We start from the raw sequence: 24,063 nt of genomic DNA, 5'->3' as shown, positions 1-24,063 counted from the left end.
TATCAGTGGGAGATCTGACTTGATGGGGCATGTCAGGGTCTGTGTCATGAGCAAGAATGATGATAGCTTTGTCTCCCTCAGACCCCCTCACTTCCTGACTGTGTTGGGTTATACCCTTGTCTTGGAACAATCTCTTCTCCCATCTGCCCCCTGAAAGATGAAATTAAAACTATTTATTACAGTTTGGCCATTATTTTTTTCTGGCACAAGTGATTTCTCATTGCCCTTAGGATGAAAATCCAAACTCTGTACCACCCCTACCTAACCCAACATGCCCCTGCTCTCCTCCCTGAGCTAAACTCCTATCTCTCCACTCCCATTCCCTCCCCTGGTCCCCCGGGGTGCTTGCACACACCAGGCTTTTTGTCACCTGAAGGCTTTTGCACAGTCTCCAGACACTCTGGCTGTCTCCTACTTCTCCTTCAGGTCTCAGCTCTTCATAGGGACGTATTGCCCCAACCTCCTACATCCTATTTCCCTCAGTCCTCCTCTGACACTCTGGTGTTCCGTTTTCTTCATTTCTAGTTATGAGTGTCTGAAACTGTCTTATTTGTGTATTGTATTGTGTTGTCTCCCAAACCAGAATGCCAGCACCAGGACAGCAGGAATTTTGCTGTACTGTTCATAACTTTTATCCACAATTCCTACCTAGCCCAGTGCATGGCACATGGCACAATGAATATTCTGGAATGAATGAAAACCTCTCAATAACTGTGTGCTAGAGTTTTTGGAGAAGATGGGCATTGGGTTTTAGGACACAAACGTTTAGGTGGGTTGCGACTCATGTGAATTGTGCTCCAAGTGGTGACAAGCAGGTATTCTGGACTGTAGATGTGAGGTTAGGTTTGGGGAAACGAGTGTCCAGTCCGGTGGTGGTTGAGTTGGGCCAGGTCCATTAGGTAACATCGGACTGTTTAGGTCAGACTAGAGCCTAGATTTTGGGAAACAGGAGTCTTAGCTTGGCATGGCTGAGTTAAACTTGTGACCTGAGCAGGGTCCAATAGGTATTGGTATGATCTTAGATCACTGGAGAAGAATCAGACGTCCCCATTGGTTGTAGCTAAAGAGAACTGTGACCCAAGCAGAGTCCAACAGGCTACTTGGGGCTGTTGGAGGACAGGCTCTGTTCTTGAGGAAACAGGTGTCCTCAGGGGCGCTGGCTGCGTTGGGCTGTAAACCTGGGCTGGTAGGTGGGTTGTGTTGTGACCTGAGCCGTTCTACGCCCCCATTAGGCGAGGACCCAGCCCGAGTCGGCGCGCCCAGGTTGGGGGCGGAGGGGCAATACGGAGGGAGGCTGCAGGAACACCTGGGGAAGCCTCACCTGGGAGCGGCTCACCTGGGCGGACCTGGATCGGAGAGTCGGCGCGCTTCCACGCCGGACAGGCCGGCCCCGCCCCCCGCCCAATGGCGGCGCGGAGGCCCGCGGCGGCGGGCGCGGATTGGGCGGGCGGGCGCGGCGGCGGGCGCGGATTGGCGCGGGCGGGCAGGGGCGGGGCGGCGCGGCGGAGCGCTTAGGCGCTCGGCCTGCGGGCGGCGCTGAGCGCTCGGCTACGCGGGCCGCGGCGCGGGCGGAAGTGGCGACGCTGGCGTCCCAGGAGTCTGCGGCGGGCGGCAGTGACGGCCCCAGCGCTGACGGCGGCGGCCCGGGGGGCGGCGTGGACGCCCGCGGCGCCGGCTGGGGCATCACCGCCGGCCTCGACCCCGAAATGGCGCTGCTGGCGGAGCACCTGCTGAAGCCGCTGCCCGCGGACAAGCAGATCGAGACGGGGCCCTTCCTGGAGGCGGTGTCCCACCTGCCGCCCTTCTTCGGTGAGCCGGGGTGGAGGGGGGAGCCGGCCCGCAGCTCTGCCCCAGAGCGCTCCCAGACGCACCCGAACCCCCCATCTCCCGAGCATCCTCCAGCCATCCCTCTCCTAGACACCCCGAATCCTGTTTCCCCAGGCACCCAAGACCCCCTTTCCTTCCAGGCACCCCCAGTTCTCCCTACCCCGGACCACTCCCAGATCCTCTCTCCCTCCAACATGGCACATTCTCCATCTCTTCCCAGACACCCCCAGATGCTCCGTCTCCACTCCATTTCCAGGCACCTCACATTCCACCATATCCTTCAGATGCCCCCAGTTCTCCACTTCCTTGGGCTCCCCCAATGGTCCATCTCCCCCAGACACCCCTCACTCTTCCAAAGCCTCAATTTCCCAGTCTTCCATCTCCTCCAAAACATCCCACCCCTTCTCCCCCAAATCCCATATCCCTGCCCCCACCATTCCCTTCTTCCTTTTCAGAATGACTTTCAACCCCCTCCCCTTAAAATAATCCTCCCATTTCATAAGCCCTCTCTTTTCCTTATTCTCCCAGCCTCTCCCTCACGGGACCTTGTGAACCCTTCTTTCCTCAGAATTCCCCCATTCCAGATGAAAGACACCCCACCCCCACTCCAAAAGAGAACCGAGGAAGCCAGGAAGGATGAGGAGGAGGGTTTTGAGTTGGGAGTTGCAAAACTCTGGCACCCCTTTCTAGGGGGAACCACCTAAGATTTTTCCTCCATTTAGAACAGGGGTCAGGACAGGGGAAGCTGCTTTGTGGGGGTGACATCCCACACAGGGTGCTTGGTGTGGGCTCTAAAAGAAGACCCGTTCCTTGTATGTCAGGCCCAGGAAGGCTGTGGGAGCATGAGGAGGGCAGTCCCTAACCCAGCTTCAGAGCCTCCTTCCTCCCCTCCCTGAGCCCAGCCCAGGCCCTGGATGGAAAATGGGAAATAGAAGACAATAGCATCTGCTCCTGCCCTTTGCCTTTCGGGTCCTGGCTAAGGGGTGCAACCTGAACCTTTGCTTTTTTCTCTTCCATGTGGGCTTTCCCAGCACCCTGCCCTGCTGGTGCACTCAGTGGCTTTGTGGGAGGATACCAGTTTCCAGGACAGAGTTAAGCTAAAACCCACAAACTGATAGAACCTTAACACTGACTTGGGACTGAAGAGATCTGGCACCTGGGCAGTCACTCACGTTCCCCCTAGTGGGTGATCCCCATCTGCGAAATGGGGATGCTGATCTCTAAGGCTAGCTGCAAGGAGTAAATGAATGTGTGTAGAGCCCTGAGGCCTTAAGTGCCAAATAGATCCTGGGGGGAGGGGGGGTTGCTTATCATATGAGTTCCTGGATCCAGTTTTGGTTCCTTCACATAGTAGGTGATTAATCAGTGTTGGAGGGAGGGCAGTCGCCAGGTTTGTATGATCCTCAGACCTGGGTAAGCAGCCCGAGAGCAGGGTCTTGGTCCTTTATGTCCGCTGCTGCATCCTCAGTACCCAGAACAGTGCCTGGCACCTAGTAGGTGCTTAGTCAGTACTCATGGAATGAATGAAATGTGCTTATTACTGGTATCTCAGTGTTGAGATAACACAGACCCTCCAAGCAGGGGCTTGGGAACCAACTGGCTTCAGCGCCTCCCACCCCACCTCTTGTTCTTTTTTTTTTTTTTTTTTTTAATATTTTATTTATTTGACAGAGAGAGACACAGCGAGAGAGGGAACACAAGCAGGGGGAGTGGGAGAGGGAGAAGCAGGCCTCCCGCTGAGCAGGGAGCCCGATGCGGGGCTCGATCCCAGGACCCTGGGATCATGACCTGAGCCGAAGGCAGACGCCTAACGACTGAGCCACCCAGGCGCCCCCACCTCTTGTTCTGTCAACATTCGCAGGATGGAGCCAGCTTGCCCTGGACAAGGATTCAGAATCTGTTGGAGCTAGTGGTTCTCCGCTGAGGGCAGTTTGGCCCCCTCAGGGGACATCCAGCAACGTCTAGGGGCTCTTTTGTTTGTCACAGCTTTGGGGGGGCATGCAGGGAGGTGCCCCTGGCATGAGTGGCTAGAGGCCAGGAATGCTGCAAAATACCCTCCCATGAACGGGACAGCCATCGCCACAAAGACTCGATCCAGCCCCAAATGTTAGCAGTGTCGAGGCGGAGAAACCCCGAGTTAAGCCCTGTGCTCTTTTAGGGCTTTTCATCCCTTATCGTCAGCACTAGTGCGTGTACCGCGGGTCTGCAGCCCCGGGGCGGGGGGCGGATGGGGGGCTTATTGAATGTGATTATCTGGCTGGTTTCAGAGGAAAGGGGATGGTGGCCGCTGGAACCAGCAGTGCTGTGATGTCGGGGCTGAAGAGCAGCCCCTCCTCCCTTCCCCTGATCTCAAAGGACCCTTGTCTTTGCTGTGAGCCGTGTGCTGGGGGCCATCACATCTGCTGACAGAGGTGCCACTGATACAGAAGCCCCAGTGGGTGGGCCCACGCAGAATCATTCTTAGCACTCTTAAAAAAAAATGCGATGATCCATTTGGAACCTTTATGCTTGTCTGGGGAGAAGAGTTCTTGAGGATTTAAGGTTTCCAAGGACGCTCCCACCAGGGGCTTTTCTCTGGGACTCAGGGCTCAGTTGAGATCTCCTGTCGGCTGTAACACAGGGGCTCTGTGAAGTCTTGGGAGCATCTGGTCACCTGGATGATCTGGGTGGTGTGTGTGTGTGTCTCTTGAACGGAGCAGGTTGGGCTCAAGGGATGCAAGAAGTCCGAGGGAGGTCGCAGCGACAGTTCCCTCCAAAGCAGGGTGCCTGGACCATGGCGCTGCTGCCAGCTGAGGCTGGATCACTCCGTGGTGGGGGCCGTCCTGCGCGTTGGAGGATGTTCCAGTGGCATCCCTGGTAGCACCTCATCTCCCCAAGTTGCAACAACCAAAAATACCCGCAAGGCGACAAAATCTGGCTGAGAACCACTGTTCTCGATATACACAGGGCAAAGGGCTGGAAGCTGTGTTTTTATTTTTTAATTTATTTTTATTTAAGAGCATGGAGCCCAACGTGGGGCTTAAACTCCTGACCCTGAGATCAAGGCCTGAGCTGAGGCTCAAGAGTCTGACCCTTAACCGACTGAGCCACCCCGGTGCCCCGAAAGCTGTGTTTTTAAAAAGTATTTAATGCTGCCAGGAAGATCTGTTTATTGAGGGACAATTGAGCAAGAAGAAATGATAAATAAAAATCTCCCTTTTGTTTATTGAGCACTTACTATGTGCCGGTTCTCTACGTGGATTCGTTCACTAACCCTCTCAGAACCTTTGGAGGTACGGTTTTTTGGGTCGGTGTGTCTTTGTTTTGAGAGCATCTCTTCCGACCTTTCAGGGTATTTTCCTTTTGGACTCGTTTTTATCCACCTTTAAAGGAAAATGTATAAGCTGCTTTTCCCACCCAGCTCTGCAGCCTGACCATCTTTCCAGGCCGATCGTCGTTTCTTGCGGCTGCTTAGAACTCCTTCGTTTGAATGTGGCCATCATTTATGTAACTGGTCCCCCGCGGTGGGACATTCACATCACTTCCCATTGTCTGCTCTGGTAAACAACGCCGCAGTGAACATCCCCGTGTATGTTTCTTTGTGTACTTCTTTTGTGAGTTCTAATTTTTAGAGGTGAAATTGCTAGGTCGACGGATGTGAAGGCTTTTAACCTGTTAGAGCAACCGCATCTCTTTCACTTGTGTCCCGTGTGGTTTGTGACAGAATAGGCTGGCCTGGGTGGATGCTTGTTCTTGGTGCTGCAGGTCAGTTGTGGGCTAGCCCTTCCTCCTTCTCTCCAGCTTTTACTATGTCCACTTAGAGTCCAGCCCTTTGTCCATCTTCTTCCCTACCTTGACCCAGTAATTGGATCTCACCTCTTGAGTGATCAGCTTGCAACTGACTTTTGTGAGGCCTGCTCTCTCATCTTTTAGGTCAATTATGCAGCAGTGTCCTCCAGCATTAACAATTAGAGGGCGGAGGGAGTAGGAGAGGAGGAGGGAGAGACTTAGATGTCATTTCATCTTGTCACTCCCTGCCTAGAAGCCTCAGTGGCTGCCTATTACCCCAGCTTCAAATCTGTGCTGTAGCCTCTATGAATGGCTTACAACCCCCCAAATGGTACCATGGTACCCCTTGCCTCTGTCTGGCACACCGCTCCTCCCCAGCCTACCACCTTCCGTTTGCCTGGCTGGGTTCCACGTATCTCCATGGGAAAGTTGCCTCATCCAGAAAGTCTTTCCTAACTCCCTTAGACTACCGTAGAACCCATCCCATTCTGTGACTGAGCTAGTTCAGTGCCTAGCCCTGGGCGAGCTAGTGGTATTTGCTGAGTGAATGCTTTTGGTTCCTTTCGCATTTTTTTCCCCCTGGGTTCTTTCCAGAAGCAGTTTTGCTTTTCTCTCGCTTTCTAAATTAAAATACCTAACTCATAAACCATACCCACAGCAGACATTATTAATCAATCATGACCCTGTTCTCTCCCTTTTAGTCTAGACACAACCTTGGCATTTTTCTTAACACACTGCTGCAGGTCAGATGTGACGCGTGACATCACACCTGTTTGCTTTCACTGTTTAGGGAGAAACTAAGATGCAGGAGCTGAAGGGGATGATTTCCATCTCTCAGCTCCTGAAATCCAAATTCTGGGGGTGATTTTTCTTCATTCAGATCTCTTAATTAAATGGATGTCCAGAGAATCAGGTCTTACACCTATCTGGTGCTCGTCAAGTAGTCATAGGGGAAAACCCCAGAAAGAGTGATTTCCCATCCCTTTGGTTCAGTGCTTGCTAATTTTTTGGCAGCCCAGAGCACAAAATAATCTTCTTGTTATACAGCCAGAGAAACTGAGGCCCAGGAGGTTAGGTGACTTGCCCAGGGTCACACAGCCGGGGGCGGGGGGTGTTAACCAGTAGAGTCTGCCTAGAACTCAGAACTCCGGCCTCAGAACTCCTTACGCAGTGGTTTTAGCTTGTGCGTGCCCGCCTGCTCTCCCGGCTTCCTGTTGAGAGAGGAGAACCCCCCACCCCCCATGGAGCCAGCCTGGACCAAAGAAGTCCAGGGCTCTGCTGGCCCCACAGTGATTTGTCCAAGATGCTGGGCACCGCACACCAGATATACAGGTTTCCCCAGCAGGGCCCATAACCCTTGCTCATTTGAATGCAAGTTTGAATGAGTAGGATATAGAAGTCCTCCAGTGGGGAGGTCCCAAACCGGTCAGATTTTCCTGTAATTGGGACATTGCATTAACCCGCCTGGGAACCAGCCCCACCAGCACCCTTGGTCTCTGAGTAAGAATTCCCCTTCTTTAGGGGAAGTTATTCTCCCCATTGCAACAAGCACCTTCCGGGACTTGGGACCACCTGTCAGATCTCTGCAATGTTTTGTTTTGCTTGTTAAGTTTAGACAAATAGATGTTTATTTTTGGTTTTATATAGAATATCCCCCAGAAAGAGAAGCAGCTCTATGAACCCTTTTACTACAGCAGGTTAGTTATCGTTTTGGTTGAGTGTCTGTTGAGCACCGGATTCTCTAGGGACGGGACCTAGACCGTATGCCTGGGAGGGACACTTCTAGAAGGAAGAAACGATGTCCTGCGGGAGAAAGAAGCCAAAAATACCCTTTCTGCAATGGGTTTTTGCAGGCTTGAAACTGCCTGCAGACTCTTTGTTATTAGTTGGCAGTGCATTTGCAAGTGGTGAGGGCCCGCTGGGCTTGAGGAGCACCTACTGGGTGCCTGCCATTGTTCTGAGGCATCCAGCTCCTCATCTGGCCCGGCCCCAGTAAGATCCGAGGAACACCCGATGGGAGGGCTTCCGCTGGCCCCGTAGTCTTAGCCTCTTGTCTCCGTGACAGCTGTGGGTTGGCTGCTTTTGAGGCCCAGCAGGGAGAAGTCACTTTGGGTAGCCCAAGACAACTACCGTGTCCAGGGAAGTCTGGCCCTGAGGTCAAGGACTAAAGTCTGGCCTCTGCCCCTAGAGGGAATAAAATGGAGAAACAGGAGAGAAAAGATCCAAGCATCCGTTCTGTTTCTTGCTAGCTCAAGAGGCCCTCCTCAGCTCCAGCCTGGGGTTGCTTGGAGGAAGAACCGGGCCCCACTGCAAATCCCTTACGGGCAGAGAAAAGTTGGGTCCTCCCAGAGCCCAGCAGCACACCCGGCCCAGTGGAGCTGCCCAGCAGGTGTCGAAGTGAAAGGAAAAAAGAATGAGTGACATGAGTGACAGAGGGCTTTGTAAAATGTAATGCGTCCCCCCTCCCCCCATCATAGTTAGCGAAACCCCCATTTTGAGTGGCTCCCATGGGCCGAGCTTTGAACTAGCCGCTTATCATGACCCCAGGAATGAGGAGGAGTTGGTGCCATTTTACAGAGGAAGACACTGAGGTTCAGAGTGGTGAAGGGATTCGACCAGGTGGTGCAGCTAGGAAGTGGGTCCCCAGGGCTTAGAAGTGGGCTGGCCCTGCAACAAGGGAGGGCAGTCTTATTCAGGGCAGAGACAAGGCTCTTTTTTCTGGCCCTTCCTCCCAGTTTGTGAGGGAAGGGGACGCTAGGAGGGTCCCACCTGGCATTTCCCTGAGCCCTGGGTTGGCAGTGCTGGGGTTCTGGTTTTAGGTTTCATTGTTTCCGTTTAAAAACCGGCCTGGGTGGGTGTGAACTCCTTTTGTTACCTTCTTACAGTGTTACTTGTATCAGGGGCCTTTTTTCTTGGCTGCTGCTTCTTTTTTTTTTTTTTTTTTTTTTTATTGTTAGAGTGTTAACTGTAGCTGAGCTTTTAAGTCATTACAGCTGATCAGCCCTCTCCAGGGTCCTATAAAAACCAGCCCGCTCACACTTCCCTGTGCTCGGAAATGATTCATTTTCTGCCTTGCTGTTCCCCCCAGTTCCTTACTCCACTCCCTTCTGAGATCGTGTTTTTTAACCGTCTGGAATACATTTGAAGTCATAATTTTATGACTGGAGGTTTCCTGCTAATTGTATCCATACCCATTTGTGGAGACCCCTTTCCTCCTTCCCTCTCTTCCTCTCTTTGTCCTTTGATTTCTCAGTCATTGGGATCATTCTTTCGTGGATTTCCTGTGCCAGTTGAAAAAGATGGAAATGATGTTATCATTTATAATAGTAATAATAATAATAATGAGCATAAAGAATACTTCCTTTTTTCTGGAGCACTTACTAGGTGGCAGAGACCATGCAGAGCCCTTCATACAACCTAATTTAAGCCTCACAGCAACCTGATGAGGTGGGGTCCATTATCAGCCTTGTTTTACAAATAAGGAGGCTCAGAGAAGTTAACTGCTTTCTCCCAGGCCACACAGCAAGAAAAACACATTTCCCAACCACATTCCCACTTCAAGGCTGGTTTTTGCTGAACGAAGCAGGCAACTGCGGACAAAGAGTTGGCATGTCATAGGGGTGATTTTTAAAAACAATGTTTTTGGATTGTTTTGTAAACATTCTTTCCTCCTCAGCCAGGATTTTTTAAAAATGGCAATTCACAGAACAACAACAATAAAATGCCTTATCTCAATAATAAGTTTTAGTTTTAGGAAGGTGGGCATTCTCAGCGTTCTTATTCTTCAAAATAGGCAAACCGAGCCATCACACACACACACACACACACACACACACACACCACCCCACATACCTGTGGATTAATAAATGATTCATCTCCATCGGCTGTAATTTGAGTGCCTCTCATTATGGTCCTTGTAACCTAGGACCTGTAAAGTTAATCTGCCCCACGTCTTTAACAACAAAACCTTATTATCTGGCTATTGGAAAAAAAAAAAATTGAATTTGAAATAGAACCTTCCCAAACCAGGCTCCTAGCATCAACGACACAGGCATCCTGTTCTTCCTTTCTGGGGAGTAAGTATTTATGGGTTGGGCTAGGTGTTTTCCATCCTGAATCACACAGGCTGAAGTGAAGGCACGTGCCTAAGAAATGGAAGGCTTTGCATTCCTGAGATGCAACGAGAGGGTGGGCTAGGCAGGGCAGTTGGGTCACCCTGGTGTCCAGTGTCGGGCAGGTCTTGTGGGGCAGCCATGCATCGAGTGTGCTGTGGTCTCACTCAGAGCACAGCGACTGTTGCTTTCCAACCACGTTGAGGCCAGAGAAAGCAGAAATGCGTCTGACTCTGGGTGGCATATGGTGACCGCTGGCTCATGGGGAATTCTGCTCTCTGGCAATCTCACTCATCTGAGCTATGGTGAAGACCCAGGTAGGAGGTGGTCCAGCCAGAATCGTCACAGAGGTCAGGTACAAAAATGCTCACTTGGCGCCCACATTTTGCAGGTGATGCTGACACAGTTGGCTATTTATTTTCCAAGTATCTAGCAGAATGAAAGCACTGCAGAGAAAGCAGGAGGAAGTGACCATCACCCCTCAAGACGAGTTTCTTTTAAACTGTGCAGAGCCATTTAGTGAAGGGTCGAGGGGGTCTGTGATGTCACTGGGTCACACCTTTATCATAATTCATATTTTCCATGATGACCCTGTTTAGAAAACCGTGCATGGTGTGCTGTACAAAATCAGGGACATTCGTGTTACATTTTGATGAGTTCCATACAGAATGGTTGAACTAGAGGTCCGTGCATTCATAAAACTTGGTAGTTAGAAAATATTTCACTGCTTTAATTTTATTTTCTTATTACTGAGATAAGGCATTTTATTGTTGTTCTGTGATTTGCCATTTTTCTATTGAGTTGGGTTTTTTATTGATTTGTTAGAGCTCTTTACATATTAGGGATAATAATCTTCAGTCCGTGGTTTGTTTCATTGATCAGCACCTCCAACCATCAGTTTGTTGTTGGCCTGTGATTAGTGATGAATATCTCCTCATGCCCCATACGGGAGGTCTCTGGATTTTGTAATCAGATTTGTGGTATTTTCCTTCATGCCTCGTGGGTTGAGTAGCAGGCTTAGAAAAACCTTCCACACCAAACAGAAGGGGCCATTTGCCACACGTTCCAGATAACCAAGGCTTATCTGTATTGAGAATCTGTGCTCATTAGAGTTGGTCCTATGGAGTAAAATCGTGGAGTTATATCTGATTTTTCTTTTGGTTTTTGGTTTTTTGTTTCGCTTTTTTTTTTTTTTTTTTAAAGACAACTTCCTTTCTCCCTGGAGGTTGGAGGAGGAACCAGGAAGCCTTCCAAGCCCCCTCCCTCCCTCTGGGCAGAGGGCTTCTGGATGGCATTTTAAAGAGCCTGTTTGCTGACAACAATGAAAAACAACTTTGAGGTATCTGCCAAACTGGTAAAACAAGAAAGGTAATTTGGGGGCAGGGCTGCATACTATAGGAAAGGTGAGCCTGGATACTGTCACGCTCTATCCGGAGCAGGGGCAGGCCTGAGTTTAAACTATTCGAAAGGCCACCGTGTGCTTGGTGATTAAAATCATCTTCTGGTTTTCCTGTTGGAGTACTCCCCCTTTGGTTGAGTTCACACGGGATGGAAACATTCTAGAAAGAAAGGCGAGGGAGTGGTGGAACCAACCTTGGTCCTGTAATTGTGCCTGAGTGCCTGGCTTCCTCTGTGTGACCCTAGGCAGGTCTGTTGGCTTCTCTGGGCCCGGTGGCCTTGGGTAGGTCACAGTGAAGCTGCTTCAAGGCGTCAGCTCAGCTACACCCAGAGCGCACCCCCCCCCCCCGCCCCGTGAGCTGTGGCCAGCAAGGAGGGGCCCGAGCCCAGCATGGCTGAGTCACTGATCCCCAGTCACTCCAGACCTGAGAGCTGAACCCCAAGCGGCAGACTCCCGAGCTCCACACTGCTGCTTCCGTGACCCCAGGTGGCCTGCTGGAAGTGGATTCTGGGGTCTGCCCCCCACCCCACGCCTCCCCCTCCCGGCTCCCGCTCGGCTCTCGGCCTGCATTCCTGCCCCCAGTGGGGCCGGAGCTCTGCCCCAGCGCGCTGGCCAGGCCGCACAAAACCGCTGCTGTCAGGGCCCGGCTGCTGCTGACCACGCGGCCTCGTGACCCGCGGAGCGCCCCGGCAGGGGCACGGGGAACAAAGAGCCTTTCTCCGGCCGCCCGGCCGCTCCGAACCGCACAAGAGCCTTTTCAGAGCCCAGGAGGCCGGAGGCCGCTCCTCTGCATCTCTGAAATGCACGTCGAATGCCCCGTCACCGGCCGCGCCAGTCTGCCGCCCGGGCCCGGGCTTTCTCCTTCTCCCCTGGCAGCTTTGCCCTGCGGTCGGCCTGCAGCCCGACGGGCCTGGCGGGAGGTGGCCCACCTCATCCGGGCCGCACATGCCGCCCGAGTGCCCGACGGGGTCCGGCCACTTGCCGGGCGCTGGGGACACGGGGCAACCCAGGCGACCGGGTCCCTGCCCTCTCAAAGCTCAAGTCCAAGGGCTGGAGACGGAGGGTAAATGGAGTTACATGTGGGATCACAAGCACTGTCACGGTGAAACGGTCTTGGAAAAAAAGGAAAAGGAAAATACGTGACTTTAGGAGCAACAAACAAACAAACAACCAACCAACCAGCCACACACAACAAAAAGAACCCTGACTTTTCCCCGAGCATTTTATACGACCGTTTTCAAACACAGGGCAAAATTGAAAGAATTTTACGGCGAGAATTTGTTTTTTGTTTTTTGTTGTTTTTTTTTTAAAGATTTTAACCAATTGAGCCACCCAGGCGCCCCTAAAAGATTTTATTTATTTATTTGAGAGAGAGAGCGAGCACAAGAGGGGGGAGCGGGAGAGGGAGAAGCAGACTCCCTGCTGAGCAGGGAGCCCGATGCGGGACTCGATCCCGGGACTCCAGGATCATGACCTGAGCCGAAGGCAGTCGCTTAACCAACTGAGCCACCCAGGCACCCTACGGCGAGAATTTGTATACCCACCACCTCTACTCTGCCGTTAATGTCTGACTGCCCCTGGCTCGCCGTCCATCACTTCACCCTGTATGTTTGGACAGTCTGCCTTTCTGGAAGGTGGGGACCTGACGCTGTCAGCGCTGGGGAGCAGCCGTGCCTTCAGAGGGGCCGTGCCGGTCCCCACGCAGCACATCCGTGGCGGCCGGCTGGCCCCAGTGAGGGTCGGTGCTGGTGGCCCCCAGCTTACGGGCAAGAGGGGAACAGGCACCGCGGGTGGCGGTGGGGGTCTTGGCTCACTTGCATTATTCGTTAAGTCTAGAAGGCCTTGTCCTTTGCGGGACCCAGTAGTAACGCACCGCAGGGCACGCAAATGGCAGGACCTCTCCAGGTTGGCTTCTGCTGGATGACGTCAGTGGCTTGCCGGGCAAGATTAACGAGCGGGATGGAGTAGTCGGCTCACTTCTGAGTGCCCTCGGCAGGTGGGTCTGTGAGGCCGCAGTGCTCAGGATTGAGTGCCCAGAGCCCCGGCCCAGCACCTCGGAGCCGCGGCCGGCATGGCCCCCTGAAGGGAGGTTTGCCCCCACAGGCCAAGTGGGTTCCCATTCGGCAGAGATTCTGCGGGGCCTGGTGGCTTATAAGCACAGCTGGGTGACATCTGGGTGGCGTTTGCTGGACCATGGAGCTTGAGGTCACAAAAATGATCAAAGTTCATTTCTTGAGTGTTCCTGTCCCAGGCACTCTGCTAGGTGCATCCAGTGCATGGTTTTTAATTCCTGTGACAACCCTATGAATTAAGTACTATTATTGCCCCTTTTGACGTGAGAGGAAACTGAGGCACACAGGCGAGGAGACTTGTTCAACTGGGGCATGGTTGGGGCAGGATTCGAACCCCACCTGTCTGGGTGACTACCGCACTTTCTTTCCATTGGGCTTTGGGGTATTTCATTTCTAGTGTCTTCAAGCTGTTTCCCCAGTGCACCTCCTTTAACAGCTGTGCTCAGACTGTTCCAGATGGCTGGCCAGGTGTGCTGGGTCACCTTGGGTGGAATTCAGCTTGTGGATGTTCCCTGCTCCCCCCAGTCCTCTGCTCCTGTGCGGTGAAGGTGGTGTGCACACCGAGACCCCGGCCGGGCAAGGAGAGTCTAGCACTGGCGTTTACCCCCCGTGGGTCTGGTACCCACGCCCGGCCTGCTCGGGCGTCTTTGTCCCCCGGGCTCTGGATCAGGCGTGGCGGGTCTCTGGACGCAGCGCTGAGGACAGTGAGAACGTGTTGGGGGAGCTCAGCTGTCTTCAGGCTCTGAGGGTGCAGTCCACGTTGAGCCTGCTCATCTCTGGTCCTCGTGACGGTCTGCCAGGGGGTCACAACGGAGGGAAGGGGGCCGGGCAGGCCCCAGGCCGCTCGCATTTCAGGTCTACCAGTTTCTAGGTCTGCCTTTTCTCAACTCAGAGGTGTCACTGGTAGCCCCGAGAAAGGAACCACGTAGGGAAAAAACCCTCCAGTTAAGAACATTCCAATTCCAGAGATAAACAAAACATGTGTCTTGGAAGTGGACTGTTCCAAGTCCTGCCCATGGTATGTCTGATCGGTCCTGTTGCCCCACTGGCCAGACGGGAAAGCTGAGGCCGGGGGGGAGCTGAAGGAACAACACCCCAGCCCGCACTGCCCATGTGTGCAGAGCTGGGGGGGCGGGTCGAGCCCGCGTTCCTCATGTCTGTTAAGTGACTGGGATGCCATTGCGGGCTCTCCTGGGCTCTAAAGCAGGGTCTCAGAACCATGGGGCCTCTGAGTGCCCAGCTCGTTTCTTTCTTAGAAGCTGGTGAATGAGAAGGTCATTTTTAATAAATCTGGCCCCTCCTCTGCCTCATAAGATTCCTCAGTCTGCATACTGGGCAGCTGGTCAGTGAGCGGTGATCTGCCTTGTTGACCAAGATGGGTTTATCAGAGCATTAGTTCTGCAGGGTCCTATACAGCTGTGCCGTTCAGTACGGGAGCCACGGGCCACGTGTGCCGTTCACATTTCAGTGGATGGAAGTCAAATAAAATCACAAATCCAGCGCCTCAGTCACACCACGTTTCAAGTGCCCAGGAGCCACGTGGGGTCCATGTTAGCGCAGATAGAGAACATCTCCATCACTGCACAAAGTTCTGGACGGTGCTGTCCGAGGGAGAAAGCGTGCTGTGGATGAAAGGGTTTGCCCCCTAGATATTCCAGTTGCATTTTATTTTATTTTATTTTTTTTTAAAGATTTTATTTATTTGTTTGACACAGAGAGAGAGACAGCCAAAGAGGGACCACAAGCAGGGGGGAGTGGGAGAGGGAGAAGCAGGCTTCCCGCTGAGCAGGGCGCCCAATGCGGGGCTGGATCCCAGGACCGTGGGATCATGACCTGAGCCGAAGGCAGACGCTTAACGACTGAGCCACCCGGGTGCCCCTCCAGTTGCATTTTATTTTATTTATTTTTTTTTTTAAAGATTTTATTTATTTATTTGACAGAGAGAGAGAGAGAGAGACACAGCGAGAGAGGGAACACAAGCAGGAGGAGCAGGAGAGGGAGAAGCAGGCCTCCCGCCAAGCAGGGAACCCGATACGGGGCTCGATCCCAGGACCCTGGCATCATGACCTGAGCCGAAGACAGACGCTTAACGACTGAGCCACCCAGGCGCCCCTCCAGTTGCATTTTAAAGGCTCTGACAAGTCCTGCAGCAAGAAACTGGTCTCACCTGGGGCCCAGCACTCAATCTTAACTTGCCCATGAGCCTTTTCAACACCAATGAATAGCTCGGCTTTTCCCTCAACACACCAAGTGACCCTCCTTCCTGTTCCCAAGCCTCCGTGGCCTGTGGCGTTCCTGAATCTTCATCCTGGCCGGGAATCTGAATCTCTCTTCTTGTTTTGTCCCCAGATTGCCTCGGGTCCCCAGTGTTTACTCCCATCAAGGCAGACATAAGCGGTAACATCACGGTATGTACTTGGCCCGGCAGCCACGGCGTGGAGCCTGCATCGGGAACCTAAACCAGCACTGGGCACCAGTGCCCCGCTCCCCGCCACAAGCTTGAGGAACAGGAAGATGTGGAAAATGGGCTTGGCCCTCAGCTCATCCAGCTCAGGGCTCAAGGTTCCCGGTCCTCCTTTGCAGTCATGCCCCCCAGTCACAACCTGACAGGGACCACAGTCTGAAGGGTTGACCTGAGCAGGAACCTGGTTCTTGTATCCACCCCAACCAAGTAAGAAATAAACTCCAAAGTCCCCAGGGGCATCGGCTTGGCCCTTCCCTTCCCTGTTCCTGGGAGCTCCCGCTGCCATCCCCCCAGCCACTGACCCTCTCCCTATGAGCATCCACGTAGGGCCTGGCCTGCAGGGTTGGGGCACATCCCAGCAGCCCTTTGAGGCTGGTCTGTCATTATCCACATTTTACAGATGAGGAAGCTGAGGCTCACCTAAGGTCACACAGCAAGGAAGGGGCAGAGGTGGGATTCCGATCTGAACTGCCTGGCTCCAACTCAGGAGCCTTGTTCCTTCACACCTGTGAATCCCAAAGCGATTGTCTGCAGACGCTCGGTGTCTGAGGGGCTCTCAGTAGTGAGGGTTGGAGGGCATGGCCTCTGGAGCCCGTCTGCACTGGAACCCATGGCCACCCGTACCAGCTGTCAGTGTCCCCTCTCTGAGCCTTGGTCTCCTCATCTGCAAACTGAGATAATGACAGAGCAACATTGGGATCGCTGTGCGGACCAAATAAAGCAGCACCCATAAAGCACTTGGCCCCTCTCGGCCCACGGAAGGTGCTCGATAAATGCAACCAGCCATGGCAGTTACCTGCCGGGCCTGGTGCTGGTGGGAAGGAGAGTGGTGCTCCCCGACTGAGCACGGGGGCCGGCCATCTGGGAAGACAGCTTTTCCAAGGGGAAAACTCCATGTGCTCCGTTCCAGAAAATCAAGGCTGTGTACGACACCAACCCAGCCAAGTTCCGGACCCTGCAGAACATCCTGGAGGTGGAGAAGGAAATGTATGGAGCAGAGTGGCCCAAAGTGGGAGCCACGCTGGCGCTGATGTGGCTGAAAAGGTGACAGGCTTGGGCGGCGGGTGTGTGTGGCGGTGCAGCCCGGGGCCCTGCTCTGCAGAAGATGGACATCCGGCCCTACTCTTGCCCTGCGAGGTCACCTCCATTTCTTTCACATAGGCTCCCTTGTGTGATGCTAGTTAGTAGCTGAGGAAAAGCGCCCAAAGGGCCAAGGCCCACCCGATGGTGACGCTCCCTGTTCCAGCCCCATCAGAGAGACATAGCAAGTGAGTGCATACTCTGGGCGTTGTGCTAAACATTTCCTGCGCCTGATCCTATTTCATGTGCTGGGAGTTAGGAGTGGTGGTTATCCCCATCTCACAGAGGGAGGCCACTGGGGCTCTGGAGGCCAAATCATGGGCCGAAGTCACAAGATCAGAGCTGGGACTCTGGCCAAGCACAGTTGTGCAGGTTGTGCACTGCACAAAGGTGTCGTATCTAGGGCTGGTTACATCATGCACATGGTAGATTCATATATTATGACAGAAATACAGTGTCTTGAGGAGAAGGAACTCTATCTAACTTGCACAGATCTGTCCCCTGGGCTGGGGGCAGGGTACCCTGATATGGGATTTAAACCCAGACAATCTTACCCTAGACTTGAGAATGCTCATAATCTCTCTCTATATTGTCCTTCTAGCAAATACGTGAAGCCACATACAGTTGTTCCCATCTTACAGATAAGGCCACTGAGGCTCAGAGAGGCCAGGCAGCTTGCTTGCTGCCTTCACACTGCTCTCTACCAGCTACAGAATTCTCCTTTAGCTGTGCAAACGCCACTGGCAGCCACTATGAAGCCAGGGATGCACTCTTGGCCCCACAGATGTGCCCAGTGTTGCCCTCTCTCGGGCCTGGAGTCAGGCGTCAGGAAGGGTGCTCCTCCCCTGTCTCTCCCCCCATCCCCTGGAGCCAGTCCCCTCTCCCCACCACACACTTCTTTGGTGAAATGGAACAGGAGGAGCCAGCTCCCTGGAGGGTGCAGCCTAGTGGGCGTCAGGGGGGAGGTGGGATGTGATTAACATCCTTAGAGCATTGCAGAAACTGCCCCCACCGAGCTGCCCACTTTGGTCTGTCAATAGGAGACTCCCAGGCCTGGATGAGAACTGCCCTGGTCTATCCATCAGCACGCTTTGTGCGTTTCTGGGGAGGAGCAAGGCAGATGGTGATGTTCAGCTCAGTTCGTGTCCTGGTCAGATGGACAGAGCCAGGTGACTGGGAGGGCAGGTGAAGGCAGATGCCAACAGGCTGAGCATGTAATAAGCACCTGCTGGGTGTGGGGGATGCCACATTGAATGAGGCAGGGCCCCACTGTGGGTATCACAGTGTAGCTGGGGCATCGGGCTGGTGGGTGGATCCTGACAGCAGGATAGCAGAGCCTGGAGCAGAGAGAGATCAGGGAGGGCTTCCTGGAGGAGGGGTGCCAAGCAGAGTCTCTAGGACTGAGCAGGAGGGTCCCAGGAGGACGAGGCCTTTGAGAGGTGGGAGGGCAGGAGAGGCCCGGTGTGTCTGCTGCTCTGGGAGGGTCTGGTCCAGCAGGCTCTGGATGCGAGGCAGGAGCAGCGAGGGACCAGGTGGGATTGGACAAGTGAGTCCCAGCATGATCGGGGTCCTGGGGAGCCACCGAGGGCCATGAAGCTGGTCAGTAACAGGGTCAGATGGCGCTTCATCCCCTCTGCTGGGGAGAGGAGTGGTCATTAGGGCTGGGGGAAGGCAGGGGCTCAAGAGAGGTGGCTGACCCAGGGCAGGGCTGGGATTGTCCCCTGGGCTCAGTTCCACAGCTCAGGCTGATCCCTGATGGTTAAGGGTTCTGATCCAGGTACAGATGACTTCCCTTCACCTCCTAGGTGGTAAAGTTAGATCCTTTAGTCCCAGTGCTCCTGCCCCTGAGAGCCCTCCAACCCGATCCCTACCTCCCTGCAGGGAAGGAGCAGAGCAGCTCATCTAGGCACCCTGGGGGGACAGTGAGGGACAGCAAAGGCAGGAGTCCAGCTCAGGGGTGAGACAGCTGGGTTCGCATCCTGGCCTTTGCCCAAGACTTTCGGGGGTGCCTCAGTGTTCTCTGTGAAATGGGTGGATTGTGGAGCTGAGGGAGATGAAATGCTGTGCATTAAAGGACTAGCATGTACCCATCTCTGACGTAGTCACCCTGCTCTACCCCACGGCCATGGCTTTCTCCTGGCTCTTAAAGCATCGTCCTTCCCCTGGAGGAAGGGCCCAAGTGGCCGCTGGAGAGTGCAGACAGTGGCTTGGGGCCGTGGTGGGGGTGGGGAGCCCGGGCACAGGGCCAGGCTCGTCAGCGTGCCCAGTGTGTCCAGAGTCCATGGTCCGTGAGCCCTCTGAGGGCCAGCGCTGTGTCTTCAGTCCTCAAGCGCTGACAGCCGCCTGCCGAGTGCCAACCCAGGGGAGGTCACATGGACACAGAAATGGGCAAGGTGGGCCCAGACCTGCCTCGTAGACCTTACAGCCCAGCGGGGACTGCAGTCAGCAAGGTGCTGGGGAGAGGCTGCGTTGAGCCGGGTGGTCACATTACACGTCAGCCGGGTTCAGGATAACACCTGAGGAGTGTGCACAGCACGTGCCCGAGTCCAAGTGCGTCAGGGTCTGCCACACGCAGGGGTGCGCTGGCGGGGCGACGGGCAGGAGCGTGCGCGGTCCTGAGGAGCTGTCTCTCTCTCCTGGGCTGCAGAGGCCTCCGCTTCATCCAGGTCTTCCTCCAGAGCATCTGCGACGGGGAGCAGGATGAGAATCACCCCAACCTCATCCGCGTCAACGCCACCAAGGCCTACGAGATGGCCCTCAAGAAGTACCACGGCTGGATTGTGCAGAAGATCTTCCAGGTGAGCCAGCCCCACACTGCCGCTCCTTAGCTGTGGGCCCGCCTGGGCTCCAGAAGGTCTCCCGATCTGTGTGGCCCCATCCTGTGCGCTTGCCCAGTCCCATCCGTGGCCACGGTGGGTGTTACTGTAGATGCTCCGTGGGGTTTCTGTGTCCCATGAGGCCTGACTGGGAGGCCGTGGGAGAAAGCCTGGCAGAGACTCTTGCTGGTGGGCAGGCCTGTTTGGCCCCTTCGAATTCCGCCCAGATCCTCACCCTGGGCAGGGAAGAGAAGAAAGGCTCCTGCACCCGCCCATCCCCTGACGCTGGGGCAGCTGCTGAAGAGGCACCGGCCCGCAGGGGTCTTGTGGTTTATGTTGGGATGACACTGGGCGGGGTTTCTGGAAATGGGGACCCCAGGGCGCCAGGCTGAGAGGCGCACTCCAGCGATGAAGCAGCCCTTGGGGTGCCCTACACACTTGCTGGCCACCCTGCCTCTCTCGGCCCGCTCATCTTGCCCAGCCAGTTCTGGCCCACCCTCTCGCCTGCAGCCCATCCTCGTCCCCCTGTCCCCGGGGTCTGACAGGCTGGCCTCTTCCCCACAGGGCACAGGCTGGGCCGGCAGCCAGTCTGGGTGTAGGCAGGAAGAGCTGGGCCACCTCTGGGCTATGCCGCCCACTGGGGCCGGGGGCAGGGCCCATCCCGGGTGGGCGCCATGAAGCCCTGCCCTCCCTGTGTGCTGCTCCCTTGCCAAGTCCTCACGCCCGGCACCTGAGTGAGCACGGTGTGTCCTGCGCACCTGGCCCGGGGCGGGCTGCCTACGGCTTGTATTCTTCACAAAGGCACCGTGGAGTGGGTGCATCCTCACCCCCATTTCACAGATGAGGAACTGGTGCTCAGAGAGGTTAAGTGTCTTGCTCCAGGTCACACCGTAAGAGGGGGTCTGGGACTCTACCTCCCTGAGCCTTCGCATCCTCATCTTTCAAATGGGTGTAAACGAGGCCCCATCTCCAAGGGTCGTAGTGAAAATTGAAGAAGTTAATGTGTACAGAGTGCTTGGCGCATGGTTTACACTCAGGTACCCGGAGTCTTGCTGTCGGTGTTCGTCGTGTGACACTGTTTATAGGTGCCTCAGCCTGTCAGACTCAGCCTACGCTTCTCATCCGGCTGCACTCTTTTCTTTCCGGCTCTGCAATTCTGTGCATTTCTGGTTCTCGGTACTTTTCACGGATCAGGGAAGCCCTGAAAGTTAGGGAAGCGTCATCCCCTAAAGGACAAGAGAAGCCACAGTCCAATGAGCAGTCACCTCCCGCGGTCTGCCTTCTCCAGAGCCGGGGCCCCGGAGGCCAGAGGCTCCTCGGCGCTGGGCAGCCTCCCCTGTGCCTGGTACCACGCCGAGCACCGGGCGCCACCCCCTTGATCCTTTACAAGAGCAACCTGATTCGGTGGGTGCCATCATCATCCCCATTTTACAGATGAGGAAACTGAGGCTCAGAGAGGCTAAGTAACTTGCTCAAGGCTCACAGCTAGTCGGCGGCACAAGCTGGAATTTGAACCCAGGTCTGTCGGTCCCCAAAAGCTCGTGTCCGTCCTGCTGTCCCTCACAGGGGTAGACGGGCACACACGTCTCCCTCTTCCTTTCCCTTCCCACGCCACGAGGAGCACGGGCCTCAGGGACGTCCCCTCCCAGAAGCCCACCGTCCCTGGCCCGGCGGCCCCGCTTGGTGGCCCCGCCGGTCCCCTAACGCCATGCCGCCCCCCCCCCCCGTTGCCCGTCTCAAGGCAGCGCTGTTCGCGGCACCCTACAAGTCCGACTTCCTGAAAGCGCTCTCCAAGGGGCAGAACGTGACGGAGGAGGAGTGCCTGGAGAAGGTCCGCCTCTTCCTGGTCAACTACACGGCCACCATCGACGTCATCTACGAGATGTACACCAAGATGAACGCCGAGCTCAACTACAAGGTGTAGGCACGTCCGGCGGGGGCAGGGGGATGCTCGCAGCACCAGGCGAACCGAATCACTGTGAATCCAGCCGGCCGGCCGCCCCGGGAGCTGCCTGGAGGCTGGGAGGGGGGGTGGCTCGCAGGGCACGGCCAGCCCTGGTTTTTTTGTTTAAAAGTCATTTTGGGGGGTTATCCTAATGGAGCAATAAATAACGATCCTACTTCCGAATCCCCTTTGAATTTCACAACAGCACAGACTGCTATCCCTCCATTTCATTGTGGTAAAAATCAATGTTTCTATTCAAGTCCAAGGGTTTTTTTGTTTTTTCTTTCTTTCTTTCTTTTTTCTTTTTTTCCCCCAGGCGGAGCATAACTCTGGGGGGAACTGTGTGTCATACACCTCACTTGAAAAAGAAGAAGCACGTGTCCTTAGGATCTGGCTGAATGATGTTTTGGGTATTTTAAGGACCATGAGGAGTTTGATTTGAAATTATACAGGGCCCCTGTGGTGGGCATTTTTTTTTAAAAGCAAACTGGTATGTGTTCTCATGTGGTTTGCACGGCCCGACCTCACAACCCTGTCATTATCGATCCTGCTCTTTCTTACTGTCTTTTGCCGGACAGTGTTTTTATAGCTGAAACCAACCAGCAAGCCTTTGATGGCCAAGGGGAGGGGGGTCATTTTAAAGCTCTCAGGCACAAATAAGTGACCACAGATGACTATATTTGCATTCTTCTGCATAGTTATTTTCTTCAGGGACAGCTTTTCCAACCTAAGAAACTACCTACCATGTGTATTCTCTCACGGGGGAGAGGGTGAACCCTCCATCTGAGACCCAAGAAAATGCCTCGCTGCCTTAACTGTCCTTCCTGGCGCTAAAAAAGAGCTGTATTTTTTAAAGTGTTGGGGTAAACAAAGCAACCCCAAAAGAATTGATGTGTGTTCAGAACCCAATGAGGAACAACAATTGGTGATTTTTATGCAAGAAACTAAATGATCCTTAATAAATAAATCTCTATTTTGGAATCACATCGGTGTGCTGTTTTGGTTCATGATTCTTCCCCCCCACCCCCACCCCCCTGGCCCTGGAACAGAGGTTACAACTGGAGACAAGCCAGGGACCTGTCTTCTGGCCTCCATGGTTTACAAAAATAGAAGTGGTGGCCACATTGAAAAACGGGGGAAATTTCACACACAAATCAGCTTTCGGAAAAAAACCAGACTGCGTGGCAAGCGCTGAGAAATGACTGCCCCCCTTGGCCGGATGGGACAAGTGGACAAATGTATTCTCCACTTCACCTCAGTCCCCAGCAATCCCAATTGCCTCCCTAACCTGCAGGGTTATTTGCACTTTCTCACAGGCTGATGCTTCCTCCAATTACTAGCGTTAAATGGAGGGAGCAGCTTGATCTTACTTCATTCCTGCTCCTCCAGAGTTGGTAGTTGGGGGGGCAGGTTGGGTCAGCAAATCAACAGTGACGACACAGTCGTCAGGGCCCAGAGGGTGCCTGGGGCCACAGATGAGGGGCCACATCCTGGGATGCCTCTGAGGGAGTCACAGCGGGCCCTGAGCCTCCGTGGAAGGGGCGGGGGGTGGGGGGGAAGAGCCTGGCGGAGGGGGAGAGGCAAGTACACCTGAAGGTCTAGGCAAAGACCTGGTGGCTTGACACAGCACGTTGTGTGCGTGCATGCACACAGTCATGCTCCAAGGGGGTCTGAACATGACCCTGAAAATGATGGAACGCCTTCAGGAGTCTCCTGCTCAATCCACTCAGGTAGCCAGTTCGGAAGGCTGCCTCCGGCATGACCAAGGGATGGACACCTGAACCAAGTTTCTTACTGTCTCCGATTTCATCATATTTCCCACCCTTGCTGGTCTAGAACGCTACCGGCCTTTCTAAGCTGTAACTGATTTTGGGGCTTTTTTTCACTTCGGGTTTCCTAGAAACACAAAGTTCTGCCAACACGTAAAAAGAATTCTACATCTTCCTTTTAAAAACAGCCTTTCTTGGGGCGCCTGGCTGACTCCATCGATAGAGCATGCAACTCTTGATCTTGGGGTTGTGAGTTTGAGCCCCACTTTGGGGTTAGCGATTACTTAAAAAAAAAAAAAAGAGGGCCGCCTGGGTGGCTCAATCGGTTAAGTGCTCAGGTCATGACCCCAGGGTCCTCGGATGAGTCCCGCATCGGGCTCCCTGCTCTGCCAGAAGCCTGCTTCTCCCTCTCCCACAACCCCTGCTTGTGTTCCTTCTCTCACTGTGTGTCTCTCTCTCTGTCAAATAAATAAAATCTTAAAAAAAAAAAGTTTCAAACCCATCATAATACATCTCTCTTACAGACAAGGAGCAGAAATTCATTTCTCCCTTAAAGAGCCTCAGTTTCCTTTTCTGTACCACAGGGGTCTTGCTAATACCCACCTCACAGATTGTGAGGTTTAAATTAAATGCTACTATTTGTAAAGCAATTAGAAGTATAGAAGCACAGAAAGGTGCCTTAGCTAAGTGTTACATTAAACTGCAAGGATATATTTACGCAGCAGGGTGCGTATAAGGATGTGACTGGGCATTGGAGTCCTGGCTCTGCTGTAGCTGAGTTGCCACGGACAAACCTCTCTGAGCCTCAGTC

General features: G+C 54.0%; 1 protein-coding gene across 1 annotated transcript; it reads left to right on the top strand.

Annotated features, from left to right (window-relative positions):
* Positions 1 to 1,538: 1,538 nt before the first annotated feature.
* Positions 1,539 to 22,467, top strand: GLTP (glycolipid transfer protein). The gene is made up of 6 exons (XM_036085993.2): positions 1,539 to 1,809; positions 15,528 to 15,586; positions 16,553 to 16,686; positions 19,370 to 19,520; positions 21,280 to 21,462; positions 21,800 to 22,467. The coding sequence occupies exons 1-5, from the start codon at positions 1,707 to 1,709 to the stop codon at positions 21,460 to 21,462; spliced, it is 630 nt and encodes a 209-aa protein (XP_035941886.1). The 5' UTR covers positions 1,539 to 1,706; the 3' UTR covers positions 21,800 to 22,467.
* Positions 22,468 to 24,063: the final 1,596 nt, after the last annotated feature.

Source organism: Halichoerus grypus, chromosome 13, assembly GCF_964656455.1.
Source record: "Halichoerus grypus chromosome 13, mHalGry1.hap1.1, whole genome shotgun sequence".
NCBI classification, from domain to species: domain Eukaryota; kingdom Metazoa; phylum Chordata; class Mammalia; order Carnivora; family Phocidae; genus Halichoerus; species Halichoerus grypus.
The sequence above is the reverse complement of the archived record's forward strand: the minus strand, read 5'-3'. Positions and strand labels throughout refer to the sequence as shown.

Bases quoted from the DNA above. Each gene is read 5' to 3' on its own strand.
- GLTP (XM_036085993.2), top strand. From the start codon at position 1,707: ATGGCGCTGCTGGCGGAGCACCTGCTGAAGCCGCTGCCCGCGGACAAG. The intron at 16,687-19,369 runs GTGACAGGCTTG...CCTGGGCTGCAG, and splicing joins GCGCTGATGTGGCTGAAAAG to AGGCCTCCGCTTCATCCAGG. The intron at 19,521-21,279 runs GTGAGCCAGCCC...GCCCGTCTCAAG, and splicing joins TTGTGCAGAAGATCTTCCAG to GCAGCGCTGTTCGCGGCACC.